The 15,773-nt window shown below is 43.5% G+C and overlaps 1 protein-coding gene across 1 annotated transcript in view; it reads left to right on the top strand.

Moving 5' to 3' along the window:
- The window catches only part of RPF2 (ribosome production factor 2 homolog), a 47,527-nt gene that overhangs the window by 11,920 nt on the left and 19,834 nt on the right, over window positions 1-15,773 (top strand). The window contains exons 4-7 of the mRNA XM_002714918.5: window positions 588-627; window positions 4,807-4,888; window positions 8,760-8,836; window positions 13,718-13,817. Coding sequence (XP_002714964.3) covers window positions 588-627; window positions 4,807-4,888; window positions 8,760-8,836; window positions 13,718-13,817 — 299 coding nt within the window. The remainder of the gene's footprint in view (window positions 1-587; window positions 628-4,806; window positions 4,889-8,759; window positions 8,837-13,717; window positions 13,818-15,773) is intronic.

Here is a 15,773-nt window from a genome sequence, read left to right as displayed (position 1 = left end):
TTAATTCACTTCCAAAGGGGAGTGGTTAATTAACCTGATTGGCTGGTGGGGGCACAGGTGTGGCCAGGTAGGGGCATGAGGTCACACAGGGGCGTGCTGAAGGCAGGGTAATCCAGTTCACAAACCTGATCAATTTTATTCTGTATGCTTACTTACAACATTCTTCCCTCAGAGACTCCATTCCCTTAATCCTAAGGGATGTTGATGGATGTAGAGTCATCTCTTCTGTAGCTGCTTCCTGCGTATTAGGGGCTTAGTGGAGGCCCTGCCTGTCCAGGGTCTGGAAGTCTTAACAGGCTTCTTTTAATGCTAGGTTAAATGCCCACCCCAGTTATTACTTTTTGGAATTATTTATTTTTCCACTAAAATATAAGCTCCAGGAAAGCAAGTATCTTATTTAACATAATATCTCTAGCTTCTGTAAGTGTGTCTGGCATATAATGGGCACTAAATAAGTATTTGAATGAATGAATATTCTTCCAGTTTTTAAATGTATTAATCTGAATATAAAATTATCTTTTATTTAATACATTAATTATGTTTACTTATTAAGATTTTTTAAATTGTCACTTTTTTAATATTCTTAGGAAAAATATTACAAGACCATTTGAAGATCAGACATCACTGGTAAGTATAAGAATCTGATTTAAGGGCGCATGGGCCAGCGCTGTGGCTCAATAGGCTAATCCTCTGCCTGCGGCTCCTGCACACTGGGTTCTAGTCCCGGTCGGGGTGCTGGATTCTGTCCCAGTTGCCCCTCTTCCAGGCCAGCTCTCTGCTATGGCCCGGGAAGGCAGTGGAGGATGGCCCAAGTGCTTGAGCCCTGCACCCGCATAGGAGACCAGGAGGAAGCACCTGGCTCCTGGCTTCGGATCAGTGCGGTGCGCCGGCTGCAGCGCGCTTGCCATGGCAGCCATTGGAGGGTGAACCAATGGCAAAAAGGAAGACCTTTCTCGCTGTCTCTCTCACTGTCCACTCTGCCTGTCAAAAAAAAAAAAAAAAAAAAAGGCACATGAAAGTGATTATTTAGACTAATTCCTATTGTACTCCTAATTTGAGATTTTTTGCATTAGAAATAATCATCCTGTATGAAAGAATTTTGATGTGAAATATAGGAAAAATAAAACCTTTATACTTTCAAAAATATACCATAGCTCATTTCACTATGGTTAGTAAGTGTATTATTTAATGCCTGCAATCATATTTATTGAATTTTTAAAAACTGAGTTCCATTTTAAGTGCTGCATAATTAATGAATTATCAAAAGGAAGATTATTATAGAAATTTTATTTTTCCTTTTATGGTTACATAATACCTGGCAGTATGCCTTGATTTGTTGTGTTTTCTTTTTCATTAAGGATTTATTTATTTATTTTTTATTTATTTGAGAGGTAAAGTTACAGACAGTGAGAAGGAGACAGAAAGGTCTTCCTTCCATTGGTTCACTCCCCAGATGGCCACAACAGCCGGAGCTGCGCCGATCCGAAGCCAGGAGCCAGGTGCTTCCTCCCGGTCTCCCACACTGGTGAAGGGGCCCAAGGACTTGGCTACTGCTTTCCCAGGCCACAGCAGAGAGCTGGTTTGAAAGAGGAGTAGCCAGGACTAGAACCAGCGCCCATATGGGATGCCGGCGCTGCAGGCGGAGAATTAACCTACTGCGCCACAGAGCTGGCCCCTGTTTATTTACTTGAAAGACAGAATGACAGAGGGGAAGAGGGAGAGACAGGGAAGGCACTGTTCCATCTACTGATCAAATGACTGCAACAGCTGGCTTTGAACAAGGCCAGGGCCAGGAGCCAGGAACTCCATCATGTTCTGCTTGGATGGCACTGGCCCAAGTACTTGGATCATCATCCACTGCCCAGGGGAGACCCGAATGGAGTTTCTGCCACCTGGCTTCAGCCTGGCCTGGCCCATGCTATTGTTGGCCATTTGGGGCATAAACCAGCAGATGGAAGAAGCTCTTTGTTTCTTTTGTCTCTCTGCCTTTCAGATAAATAAAAATAAATAAACATTTTTTAAAAAAGAAAATTATATTGACAAATATTAGAAAAATAAATTTTATTCATTTTTTTAAAAAAACACTTTCATTTTAATGTCATGGTTTTTCATAGTCATTTGCTGTAGAGTCATGAAAATATAAATATCCCAGACTTCTCTCTCCTCCATATACCACTTAATCAAGGGCTTATTTTGTTTCATGCCATCATAATGCTGTGGTGAAGTACCACTTTGTAGCAGTATTGCGTTGTGAAATCTGCAGCACTCTCTTCCTGCAGTACTACTATTCCAGTCCAGTGTTAACATGACATGCCCTCTCTGAACTTCTACCTTCCAGATGCAGAAATACAGAGTATATTTCATTGACAATAATAAGTCTCAGACCTCCAGAGCTCACAGTGGCCATGGGTAGAGTGGTTGTGTTGTAAACGTGATTCACTTCCTTCTGATCTTCCTCATCACACATTTCTTTAACCACAGTCTTGAAAATGTGCTTTGGTGTATTAGAACAGGAGTTGGTAGAAGCAAACTGTCTTTGGACGAAAACCCTGTTTGTATGAGGCCCATGAAATCAAAATCGTTCGTTCGTTCGTTCGTTCGTTCGTTCGTTCTTGCTTGCTTGCTTGCTTACTTACTTACTTACTTACTTACTTACAGGCAGAGTGGACAGTGAGAGAGAGAGACAGAGAGAAAGGTCTTCCTTTGTCGTTGGTTCACCCTCCAATGGCCGCCGTGGCCAGCGCGCTGCGGCTGGTGCACCGCGCTGCTCCGATGGCAGGAGCCAGGTGCTTCTCCTGGCCGCCCATGGGGTGCAGGGCCCAAGCACTTGGGCCATCCTCCACTGCCTTCCCGGGCCATAGCAGAGAGCTGGCCTGGAAGAGGGGCAACCGGGACAGAATCTGGCGCCCTGAATGGGACTAGAACCCGGTGTGCCGGCACCGCTAGGTGGAGGATTAACCTATTGAGCTGTGGCGCCGGCCTCTGTCTGGCATTTTACAGATAATTTTTGACTACTCTGCTCTAGGATTTTAACAAATAAGCAGACTTTGTGGAGAAAAACTGAAGGACGTTTTATGGAAGCTTTGGGGTGCTAATCATAGCATGAGAATGTTAAAAAATTTTAAGAAAACATTTCCATTGATGTAGATAGTAAATATTTTTGAACACTTAGTTTGTACCTGACATATATAAGGTACAGTCACATATGACATTCATGTAGTCCTTGTAGGTTTTTGTCCCTGATGATAAAATTAATTCTCAGGAAGGCTAATTTGTCCAGAGGCCACAGCAAATGGAATTCTGGACTCTGACCTTATCGCCTTAGCTGGGAGTTCTTCTGCTTGGACACGGGGGTGAATGGTAGCCAAAGTCCAGGGGCCTGCCCTTCTGAATGTCTTGTACCCAGGGAGAAAAGCTGAGGTTTCTAGCTGTTCCATCTCTTTTTTAAGTTTTTTGTCATTAATTGAAGCTTTCCAGCTGGTTTTTGTACTAGAACACATGGCACTAAAATTGATCTCAATAAATCGAATGAAAGTATGGGATGTAGAGAGTGTAGCATAAAAGGAACTGTCTAGAATTGGAACCCTAAACTTACACATATGCTCCTCTTCAATCTGTAATTGAAGTCAGTACTTCTGAGAGTTGAATGGGAGCTGGAGTATCACAGACCTGCCAGTCAACCGACCTGCTGTGGGTCTACTCACAGCTGGGGTGGTGTGGAAGTGCTAGGTCAGGACTCCTGTTTGGATGCAGGTAGCCGTGAAAAGTAGCTGTAAGTGTTACAAACTCCTGAATGTGATACAGATATCTGAAAATATCATATTGATAAATTCATGTAGGCCCGTTATATATATTTATGTGTTCTTGATTTTTAATTTTTTATAATTTCTTTACTTCCTTTCCTTTTTAATTTACTCTCATTTCTTTTCTTTTCTTCTTTTTTTTTTTTTTTCTTTTTTCTTTTTTTTGACAGGCAGAGTGAACAGTGAGAGAGAGAGACAGAGAGAAAGGTCTTCCTTTTTTCTGTTGGTTCAACCCCCAGTGGCCACTGCGGCTCGTGTGCTGCGGCTGGTGCACTGCACTGATCCGAAGCCAGGAGCCAGGTGCTTCTCCTGGTCTGCCATGCGGGTGCAGGGCCCAAGCACTTGGGCCTTCCTCCACTGCACTCCCGGGCCATAGCAGAGAGCTGGCCTGGAAGAGGGGCAACCGGGACAGAATCCGGCACCCCGACCGGGACTAGAGCCCGGTGTGCCGGCGCCACAGGCAGAAGATTAGCTTATTGAGCCGCGGCGCAGGCCAATTTACTCTCATTTCTAATATCATTTCTGTGACTGAAAGGCAGAGACTGACTGATTGATTATTCAAGTGTCTACAGTAGCCAGGACTGGCCCAAACTGAAGCTCGGAACTTTGATCTCAGTTAAGGTCTCCCAAGTGAGTGGCAGGAACCCAGGTACTTGAGCCATCACCTGCTGCCTCCAAGGTATGCATTAGCAAGAAGCTGGAATTGGAAGTGGAGTAGCTGGGACTCAAACCCAGGCACTCGGATATGTGATACAAGCAGCCCAAGCAGTATATTAACTGTTGTATCAAATGCCTGCCCCTATGTATCCATGTATACTTTAAATGTATGCTAAGCTGTGCCATTGAGGCTAGTAATTTTCCTCTCTGTATTTCTATTTAGTTATATTAAGTCTTCGTAAACTACTGATAAACAAACCTGATATATTTTTTCAGGTTTAGAGGCAAGATTCTTAAGATTCCTATATTTATGCATTGACTAAATGGGATTTCATTGATTTTATAGGAATTCTTTTCAAAGAAGTCAGATTGTTCTTTATTCATGTTTGGTTCTCATAATAAGAAGCGACCTAATAATCTAGTTCTGGGTAAGTGTCATTTCTTTCTTTCTTTATTTTTATTTATTTATTTGAAAGAGTTACAGAGAGATAGGTAGAGAGAGAGAGAGAGAGAGAGGTCTTCTATCCACTGGTTCTCTCCCCAGATGGCCACAACGAGCTTTTTCCGGGTCTCCCACGCGGGTGCAGGGGCCCAAGGACTTGGGCCATCTTCTACTGCTTTCCCAGGCCACAGCAGAGAGCTGGATCGGAAGTGGAGCAGCCAGGACTCAAACCAGTGCCCATATGGGATGCTAGCACTTCAGGTGGCGGCTTTACCCACTACAACGCAGCGCTGGCCCCATGGATTTTTGCTTTCTTTATTTTACCTTCTGGCCTTGAATAAAGTTACTTATTAATCTACCTGTCTCCAGGTGAAGAGTGAGGCATATACATATAATTCACCAATTCAAGGAAAGAGCGCCAGTAAGAAGGAATTTGAAAGAGTTCCTTTCCTTGGTTGTCTGCCTTGTGTCTCTGTTGGAAGCAAGTTGTGGTTTAAGTAGAGTGTGGCCTCTTGGTGCTCTCACCTCCACCCATTTACTCAGTTGTACGTGCAGCTTATGCTGAGTCTCACTAAGTTCCCACATGTCGTGTGTCCACTGAGATTGGGGGCAAATTACCTTACTTCAAGTCATAGATATGTTTTTTTCAGATTTAATTCATAGGCAGAGAGAAAGACGCCAGCTTTCATGATGGTTCATTCCCCAAATGGCTGAAATGGCTGGGTTGGTCCAGATGGATTCCAGGAGCCTGGAACTCCGTCCAGATTTCCCACTTGACTGACAGGATCCCAGATACTTGAGCTATGCTCTGCTGCTTTCCCAGGCACATTAGCAGGGAGCTGGATGGGAAGCAGAGTAGCTTAGACACAAACTGACACTCCTAAATGGGGTGCCAGCATTGCAAGAATTGGTTAACCTCCTGTACCACAACACTGGCCCCGTTTTATTTTATTGTATATTTATTTTTAAAGGTTTATTTGCTTAGGGGCCGGTGCCGTGGCTCACTTGGTTAATCCTCCACCTGCGGCGCCGGCATCCCATATAGGTGCCGGGTTCTAATCCCGGTTGCTCCTCTTCCAGTTCAGCTCTCTGCTGTGGCCCGGGAAGGCAGTGGAGGATGGCCCAGGTGCTTGGGCCCCTGCACCTGCATGGGAGACCAGGAAGAAGCGCCTGGCTCCTGGCTTCGGATCGGCACAGCACCGGCCTTAGCGGCCATTTGGGGAGTGAACCAGCAGAAGGAAGACCTTTCTCTCTTTCTCTCTCACTGTCTATATCTCTACCTGTCCAAAAAAAAAAAAAAAAAAAAAAAAAAAAAAAAAAAAAATTATTTGCTTATTTAGAAAGTCAAAGTTACAGGGGCAGGTGCTGTGACATAGCAGGTAAAGCAGCCAGATGAAGTGCCAGCATCTCATGGGTGCCAGTTCGAGTTTTGGCTGCTCCATTTCCAATCCAATTTGCTCTTAGCTTCAAATTGGCCCAACTCCAGCTGATGTAGCCATTTAGGGAGTGAACCAGGGGGTGAAAGACATCTCTCTCTGCCTCTGCCTCTGCAACTCTGCCTTTCAAATAAATGAATTAATCTTAAAAAAAAAAAAAAAAAAAAAAGAATTACAGAGAGAAGGAGAGAGAGAGAGATCTTCCATTTGCTGGTTCACTCCCCAGCCAGCACTGGGCCAGAAGCCAGGAGCTTCATCTTGATCTCTCCACTTGGGTGGCAGGGACCCAAACACTTGGGCTATCTTCCACTTCTTTCCCAAGTCCCACTACATTAGCAGGGAACTGGATTGTAAGTGGAGCATCCAGAACACAAACCAGTGCCCATATGAGATGCTGGCATTACAAGTAGTGGCTTTACCAGCTATGCCACAACACCAGCCTGAATTTTTAAAGATTTATTTGTAAGAATGACAGAGAAGGAGGGACAGAGACAGAGAAAGATCTTACATCTTCTGTCTCACTCCTCAGATAGTTTTAATGGCAAGGGCTGACCCAGGCCAAAGCCAGGAGCTTAGAACACCATCTGAGTCTCTCATGTGGGTGGCAGGGTCCCAAGTGCTTATGCCATCTTCTGCCTTCCCAGGTGCATTAGCAGCAACTTGGATCAGAAGCAGAACAGATGAGACTTGAACCAACACACATGGATTCCAGTCTCACAAGTAGTAGTATAACCTGCTGTGCCATACAGTTGCCCCCTATATGTATATTTTTTTTCTTTTTAAAGATTTATTTATGGGGCTGGTGCTGTTGCGTAGTAGGTAAAGCCGCCGCCTGCAGTGCTGGCATCCCTTGTGTGTGCCAGTTCGAGTCCCAGCTGCTCCAAAAGATTTATTTATGGGGCTGGTGCTGTTGCGTAGTAGGTAAAGCCGCCACCTGCAGTGCTGGCATCCCTTGTGTGTGCCAGTTCGAGTCCCAGCTGCTCCACTTCTATTTAGCTCTCTGCTGATGTACCTGGGAAAGCAGTGGAGATGGCCCAGGTGCTTGGGTCTCCCTGCATGGGAGACCCGGAGGAAGCTTCTGGTTCCTGGCTTTAGATCAGCTCAGCTCCAACCATTATGGCCATTTGGGGAGTGAATCAGTGGATGGAAGACCTCACTCAGCCTCTACCACTCTGTAATTTTGCCTTTCAAGTAAGTGTAAGTAAATAAATATTTAAAAAGATATAAAATATAAACTATTTATTTATTTGAAAAGCAGAGTTACAGAACAAGAAGGGCGAGATGGAGATGGAGATCTTCTGTCATCTGGTTCACTCCCCAAATGACTACAATGGCCAGGGCTGGACCAGGCTGAAGCCAGGAGCCTGGAATTCCATCTGGGAATTCCCTGTTGGTGGCAGGGGCCCAAGGACTTGGGACATCGTCAGCTGCTCTCCAGGCACATGAGCAAGGAGCTGCATTGGAAGTGGAGCAGGCAGAAACCAAACGGGTGTTCATATGGGCTGCCAGTAGTGCAGCTTGCAGTTTAACCCACTGTGCCCGACGCCAGCCCCTAGATAGTTTTCTGATAGGCGATAGACATGCGTTAGTACATGTGGGTGTATGTACATGTCTGACACATACAAGAGGTCTTCAGAAAGTACGTAGGAGATGCATATTCTGAAAAAACTGTATGGATTTGATTTTTGGGGGACCAAAATAAATACTTTAGTCTCATATTTCCCTTGATTCTAAAGTACTCTTGCATATGTGTGTGTCTGTGTGTGTGTGTAGAGTTAAGGGAAAATAAAATAACCTCTCCCCAACATGAATTAATCCTTCCTTAGTCAATATCTGTTGAATAAATAAACTCGTAAAAGAATCCTTGCCGGGGGCTCACTTGGTTGATCCTCCGCCTGCGGTGCTGGCATCCCATATGGGCACCGAGTTCTAGTCCTGGTGGTTCCTCTTCTAGTCCAGCTCTCTGCTGTGGCCCAGGAAGGCAGTGGAGGATGGCCAGGTGCTTGGGCGCCTGCACCCGTGTGGGAGACCAAGAGGAAGCACCTGGCTCCTGGCTTTGGATCGGCGTAGCTCTGGCCATAGCGGCTATTTGTGGGGTGAACCAATGGAAGGAAGACCTTAAAAAAAAAAAAAAATCCTTTTCTGTGTCTGTTGAGATTGGATCTGGCACAGGCAAGCCCTAACAGCCGTGCCTTTCAGTTATTCTATAAAATAAGGAGTCATACTGAATGATCGCTAAAATCACTTCTGTGACTGCTGTCCTAACAGCATTTTAGATAGAGTTGAAAACTCTATCTAAACTGCTATCTTGTATAGCAAGAAAGCAAAGAGCAAAGTTATTAGGTCATTGTGAATGTGCAGGTAAGTAGGTTCATGTAGGCAACTGGGAAAAAACATGCTTAAAATGTATTTTTCTTCTAGGTCGTATGTATGACTACCACGTGCTGGATATGATTGAATTAGGAATTGAGAAGTTTGTCTCTCTAAAAGATATTAAGGTAAGATACTGATGATAAAAAACAAAAAACACTTTGCAGTGTTGCTTTTGGCCATTGGTGACTTCTTGCAATAAAGAATACTAATAGTATTTTGTGTATAAAGGACTTTGTTTTTTTATTCTGGCATGCTCTAAGATAAAAATACAACTTTATTTTAACCTTTATCTTTTTAGAAAATTTTCATTTATTTGAAAAGCAGAGAGACAGAGAGTGAATGAGCCAGGAAGATCCACAGGCTCATTCCCCAAATGCCTGTAATAGCCGGAGCTGGTGCAGGCTGAAAGCAAGCACTGGGAACTGAATCTGGGCCTCCCTCAGGGTGGCAGGGACCCAGCATCCTGAGCCATCATCCGCTGCCTCCTAGGTTGCGTGTTAGCAGGAGGCTGAAATGGACAGCAGAGTGGGACTTGAACCAGGCGCTCCAGTATGGAATGCAGGCATCCCAAGTGGCGTTTAACTGCTGCACCAGATACCTGGCCCTTTACTGTAACTCTGAAAGAGGAGTTTATATGTAGCATATAATACATGTGAGTCTTTTGGCAGGTGGACTTCAGACGGCTTCCTAAATCTTATCTAGCCCCAGGGCTGAAAGTGCTATCCCCTCCATCTGCATTATCACAGCATCTATTTTAAGGAATCTCACAAATACCAGAATTTTCAGTTTGAGCCCTATTTTCAATCCAAGATGGTCTGACAATATTTTGGCCATTAGCAAATGATTGGGTAGCTCAGCTCTCCTTGGGGCTTGTATCTGCCTTGTTTGAAAGGGATTATGGAATAGAAAGTAGTAAGTAGTAGTAAAAATAGCAGGAAGAGTGTCCTAATTCAGCTTTTGGTTACAAATTAAACAACTGCTCCCTCAGAACTCTGCTTCTGGCTCCGTCTGTCCCAGCAAATATATTTGACTTGGACTCATAGCCATGCTGGGTGAGGCTGAAGTAATTTGTCCTGCAGCTTAGATTTGGAGATTGAGGCTCAGAGAGGTTTCATTGGTGACCTAGAGTCACACGTAGTTAGTATAACCAAGATTAGGACTCAAGGGATTTGAGAGAAAGGAAACTGTTAGAATGGAAAATGTGTAACTATTGTCAGTTTATGGGCTTTTAGAAATTATTTTATTTTATTTTTAGAATTCCCATCAGCTGGTTCACCCCTCAAATGCCCAGGAGCCAAGAATTCAGTCCAGGTCTTTCATGTGGGTGGCAAGGACCTAAGCTGGTGACTTGTGTCATCACCTGTTGCCTACCTGGGTTAGGCATCAGCAGGAGGCTGAAACTGAGTGTGGAGCCAGGACTTGAACACACACTCTGATATGGGATGTGGGCCTTTCATCTGCCATTCTAGGTGTTTGGCCCCATTTATGGGTTTTTCAGGCTCATGGTATAGTTAAAAATAAATTGTAGCAAATATATTATCAGTCCTTTCCCCAGCTATCTTCTAAAAATGGGAGATACCTCCAGGTTTATTAGAATTCTTAAATATTCTTATCCTATAGGTTTGAAAAAGGCCTTTACCATATCCCATTTAGTCATTCAGCCCATCTTCCCCAGGTATAGGGCAGAACAGTGCCGCAGGATTGGATGTAGAAGCAGAATACTTGGGGAGGAGGCCTGGCTTGGCCTTTTAGGTGACATTTGTGACCTGATTAGCTGATGACTTCCATGACCTTTTGTAGTGAAGCATAAAATATATAACAACATCAGATGAGGTAACATAGGTGAATATGCTTATCAGTGATGAGAACATACTAGAAAGCTTAAACTGTGGTGCTTATGATGGACACCATCATATTACTGTTTTCCTCTGGTGTTGTATACAGATCTCCATTTCATCTTTGCCACTGTTGCTAGTTTAGCCTCCAGCTGGGTGGGCCTGAGCACTGGCTGTAGGTACACCCTCAAGCCCTCTGCCCCTTCTCTTCCACTTCCAAGGTGGTGAAATACAATTGAAAGGGAGGGAATCCTCCTGTGAAGTCAGCATCACCTTAATTCCTAAACTTGAAAAAGATACAATTGAGAAAGAGAACTAAGGACCAATATCCCTGATGAACATAGATGCAAAACTCCTTAATAAATACTGGCTAATTTAATCCAACAACACATCAGAAAGATCATTCACTGGGACTAAGTGGGATTTATCCTTGCTACACAGGGATGGTGCACCATTTGTAAATCAATAAATATGATACATCACATTAGCAAACTGAAGAATAAAAACCTTATGATTATTCTAGTAGATGCAGAAAAGCATTTGATAAAATCAACATCCTTTCATGATGAAAGCCTTAAGCAAATTGGGCATCAAAGGAACATTTCTCAACACAATCAAGGCAATTTATGACAAACCCACAGCCAGCATCTTATTGAATGGGGAAAAGTTGGAAGCATCCCCATTAAGATCCAGAACCAGACAAGGATGCCCACTGTTACCATTGCTATTCAATATAGTCCTGGAAGTTTTAACCAGAGCCATTAGGCAAGAAAAAGAAATCAAAGGGATACAAATGAGAAAGGAGGAAGTCAGATTATCCCTATTTGCAGATGAGATGATGATTATATATATATATATATATATATCCCATATATATATATATGGGATCCAAAGGACTCCACTAAGAGACTGTTGAAACTCATTAAAGAGTTTGGTAAAATGACAGGATATGAAATTAACACACAAAAATCAGTAGTCTTTGTATACACAAACAATGCCATGGCTGAGAAAGAACTTCTAAGATCAATCTCATTCACAATAGCTACAAAAAAAATTTAATACTTTGTAACAAACCTAACCAAGGAAGTAAAAAAATCTCTATTATGAAAATTATAAAATATTAAAGAAATTAAGACACAAAAAAATGGAAAAATTTTCCATGTTCGTGGATTGGAAGATTAATATTGAAATGTCCATACTACCAGGAGCTTCCTCCAGATCTCCCATGTGGGTGCAGGAACTGAAAAAACTTGGGTCGTCTTCCACTGCTTTCCCAGGCACATTAGCAGGGAGCTGGATTGGAAGTAGAGCAGCCGGGACTCAAACTGCTGCCCATTTGGGATGCTGGCACTGCAGTTGGGAATTTAACCCACTGAACCACAGCGCCGGCCCCCAGAATACATTTATAAAAAGTTTCACTCCTGCCAGCTAAGGATTTGCCCGTATTTCTATAGCTTGTATACAGTTATGTTGCTTCCCATGTAAATGACTAGTTGATAGTTTAGTTAGCTGTCATTTACAAATACTCTTAGGGAATAAATCAGCAATCTTTCTCTTTCTACCTCTCAGAAAAAAAAAAAAAAAAAAAAGCTTGATGTGATATGACAGTAAAGGCACAGTGCTATAAATCAAATTTTTTCCTGCAAATTAATTTGTTTTAGTACTGGGAGGCAGGCTATTTTCAGTTGTTTTCATTTGTATGTTTGGGTTTGTTTTGTGGCTTTTTGCAAGTGTAGCTTTTTTATTTATTTTTATTTGAGAGGCCAAGAGAGATGGTGACATAGATGTCGGTCCGCTGATTCCTTTCCCAGTTGCCCACAATAGCCTGGACTGGGCCAGGAGCCAGGAATTCACTCCCGGTCTCCTATACGGGTGAGAGGGACCCACTCCTATGTGGGTGGGTAGCCATCACCTGCTGTCCACCAGAGTGTGTGTTAGCAGGGAGCTGGAATTGGGAGTGGATCTGGAACTTGAACCTAGGCACTGCCATAAGGATGCAGACATCCTACAGTAATGAAGGTGAATAGAACAGATTATTATTTTTCAATATAATCAATCTATATGGTTAAAAAATCCCATCTTTTTTTTTTAAATTATTTTATTTATTTGAAAGTCAGAGTTATACAGAGAGAGGAGGAGAGGCAGAGAGAGAAAGAGAGATCTTCCATTCCGCTGGTTCACTCCTCAACAGCCAGAGCTGAGCCAGGAACCAGGAGCTTCTTCCAGGTCTCCCACGTGGGTGCAGGGACCTAAGCACTTTTGCCATCTTCTACTGCTTTCCCACGCCATAGCAGAGAGTTGGATCAGAAGAGGAGTAGCTGGGACTCGAACCAGCATCCACATGGGATGCCTGTGATGCAGGCTGGGACTTTAACCCACTGAGCTGCAGCGCCAGCCCCAAATCCCATCTCTTTTAAAATCTGAAGTCAGTATTTGCAGACATAGTTTTAAGAAAGTTAATAAAATGTGCTTTTTAACTTTTTTTTTTAGGATTTATTTATTTATTTGAAAGGCAGTGTGATTGGGAGGGAGAGGCAGAGAGATTTTCCATCTATTGATTCACTCCCCAAATACTCAGAACATCCTAGGCTGGGCCAACCTGAAGCTAGGAACCAGGAACTCCATTTGTTACTTCCACATGGGTACCAGGTACCAAAGTACTTGAGCCTCACTTGCTGCTTCTTAAAGTGTACGTTAGCAGGAAACTGGATCAGAAGCAGAGAAGCTGGGACTCTGTTCTACAATCTGACATTGGATGCTGACATCCTAAATGGCTGTTTAACCTGCTATGCCATGATCTCTATCGTATTTTTATTATTATTATTATTATTTGAAAAGCAGAGAGACAGATCTCCCATCTGTTGGTTTACTTCCTGAATGCCTACAGAAACCAGGGTTGGGCCAAGCCAAATTCAGAACAGCTGGAAACTCAAACAAGGTCTCCCTCATAGGTGGTAGGGACCCAAGTACTTGAGCCATCACCTGCTGCCTCCCAGGAAGCTGGAATTGGGCGTGGAGCCAGGACTCCATTCCAGGCATTTTGATATGGGATGCAGGCATCCCAAGAAATACTTTAACCTCTGCACCAGATACTTGTCCCCGGATTGCTTTAAAGGCAGCATATAAAACAGTTTAGACTTTGATAATTAAGTGATTTTTTTTATTTTATAGAATAGTAAATGTCCTGAGGGCACGAAACCCATGTTGATATTTGCTGGTGATGATTTTGATGCAACAGAAGACTATAGAAGACTAAAAAGTCTTCTTATTGGTAAGTATTTTAATGTTTATTATATTCAAGGCATCTCAGGGAATCTAAGACTGTCATTGGTAGCCCTTTTGTCACTTCATTCTAAGTGTACAATTTTGCTTTCTCCTTTTCCTTTTTGATTTTTTTTTTTTTTTTAAGATTTATTTATTTATTTGAAAGTCAGAGTTACACAGAGAGAGAAGAGGCAGAGAGAGAGAGAAAGAGAGAGAGAGAGAGAGAGGTCTTCCATTCGATGGTTCACTCTCCAGTTGGCTGCAATGGCCAGAGCTGCCGTCGATCCAAAGTCAGGAACCAGGAGCTTCTTCGGGGTATCCCACGTGGGTACAGGGACCCAAGGACTTGGGCCATCCTCTACTGCTTTCCCAGGCCATAGCAGAGAGCAGGATCGGAAGTGGAGCAGCTGAGTCTCGAACCGATGCCCATGTGGGATGCTGGCATCACAGGCTGAGGTTTAACCTACTATGCCACAATGCTGACCCCAGTAAATAATATTCTTAAAAAACTTTAAATTTAGAAAACTCAAGTTAAAATTTCAAGATTGCTATATATCATCCACTTCCAATGCAGAATCCTCTGTTAATTTTTCTTAGTTTGATGTACGAGGAGATTCACAGTATAACTTCAGTGTTGCTCCCTTTTCCATCAAAAGGTTACTTAATGAAAATATGCTATGAATGTTCCTTTTTTTTTTTTTCCCAAGGGAAAGGGTTTATTGGTGGGGAAACCTGACAGATCAGAGGGAAGGGGCGAAGAAGGAAAAGAGAGAAGAAGAGCGTTAGAGAGATCAAGAGAGAAAGAGATTGAGAGCCACATGTTCAGGAGCAGGTCTTGTTAAACCTTTGCTGGGGCTCGGGCAGGGAAGTAGGAGCAGCGAATCCCAATAGGATGGGGGTAGAGCTGACACTGGTGGTTGGGCCATGTGGCCACCTGGCTTCCAGCAGTGGTGGTGGGAGCTAGAGCCTAGGATGATAGCCAGGGTGTAGATTGTGCCATAGATAAGATTGTGACATTTTACTAACATTCCCCGCTTTTTTTTTTATAAAGCAAGCCCCAAAAGTCCAGGAGAGCTAGAGGGATGATGATCTATGTTTAGAGCTACTTCTTGCTGACATGGGGTGACGAAGTACTCTCTGCTGGCATGGGGTGATGACTCAAGCCGCTGTCTCCTGGATGGGGAGCCAAGTATATCTTTGTAACAGTAGTTGGTTTATTCCATTATCAATCCCTGTAAACACTTAAACAGACACAGTAGTCTAAAAGGGTGAGAATAGCAACCAATGATCCCAAGAGAGGCATTAACCAAGTAATGAGAGGATTTCATAGAGGAGAAGAAATGGGAGGGGGGCGGGGTATCTGGATCCTTGTGAAGACTTTTTGATGGACATGGTTTAAAGTTGATCCCAACCAAGACTGGGAGAAAGGCCACTCATCTTTTGTGGGTAGAGGGGTTTATCTATAGAGAAATTCTGAACAATCATACAGCATTAAGTGGGAGAGAGGGCCATCAATACACACAGATTGGTAGTAGAGCCATTGATGTTAGAGTGGGGGCTATGATTACAAAGGAATGAGGCCCCAAGTGGTCTAGATAAGGTCTAGAACAAAGGACGGAGTCATTATTGGAGAAACTAAGAGAGCTGCTATCTAAACACAAGTAAGTTTTCCAATTGAGAGGCATAGAACCTGATAGAAGAGGCCTAATAATGATCTGGTGAGCTTTAAGGCCTTGTCAGTTGTGAGGCCCAGACCTGTCCATCTCTTCACATGGGGTATGAACCTCCTTGGGGAAGGCACCCTGTTGACTTCCATTACCTCGCTGGCCTGGGAGGAGAGCCGGCCAGGTAAAGGCAGGTGGCATCTTCTGCCTGCAATGTTACTGACCCTACTTTGGAAGCTGAGCCGAGTGAAGGGCTTTTCAGCTTCGTGCCAGCAAGATCTATGGCTCTGACCTGGGCA

The sequence above is a fragment of the Oryctolagus cuniculus genome, chromosome 5 (genome assembly GCF_964237555.1).
Source record: "Oryctolagus cuniculus chromosome 5, mOryCun1.1, whole genome shotgun sequence".
Classification (NCBI taxonomy): Eukaryota; Metazoa; Chordata; class Mammalia; order Lagomorpha; family Leporidae; genus Oryctolagus; species Oryctolagus cuniculus.
The sequence above is the reverse complement of the archived record's forward strand: the minus strand, read 5'-3'. Positions and strand labels throughout refer to the sequence as shown.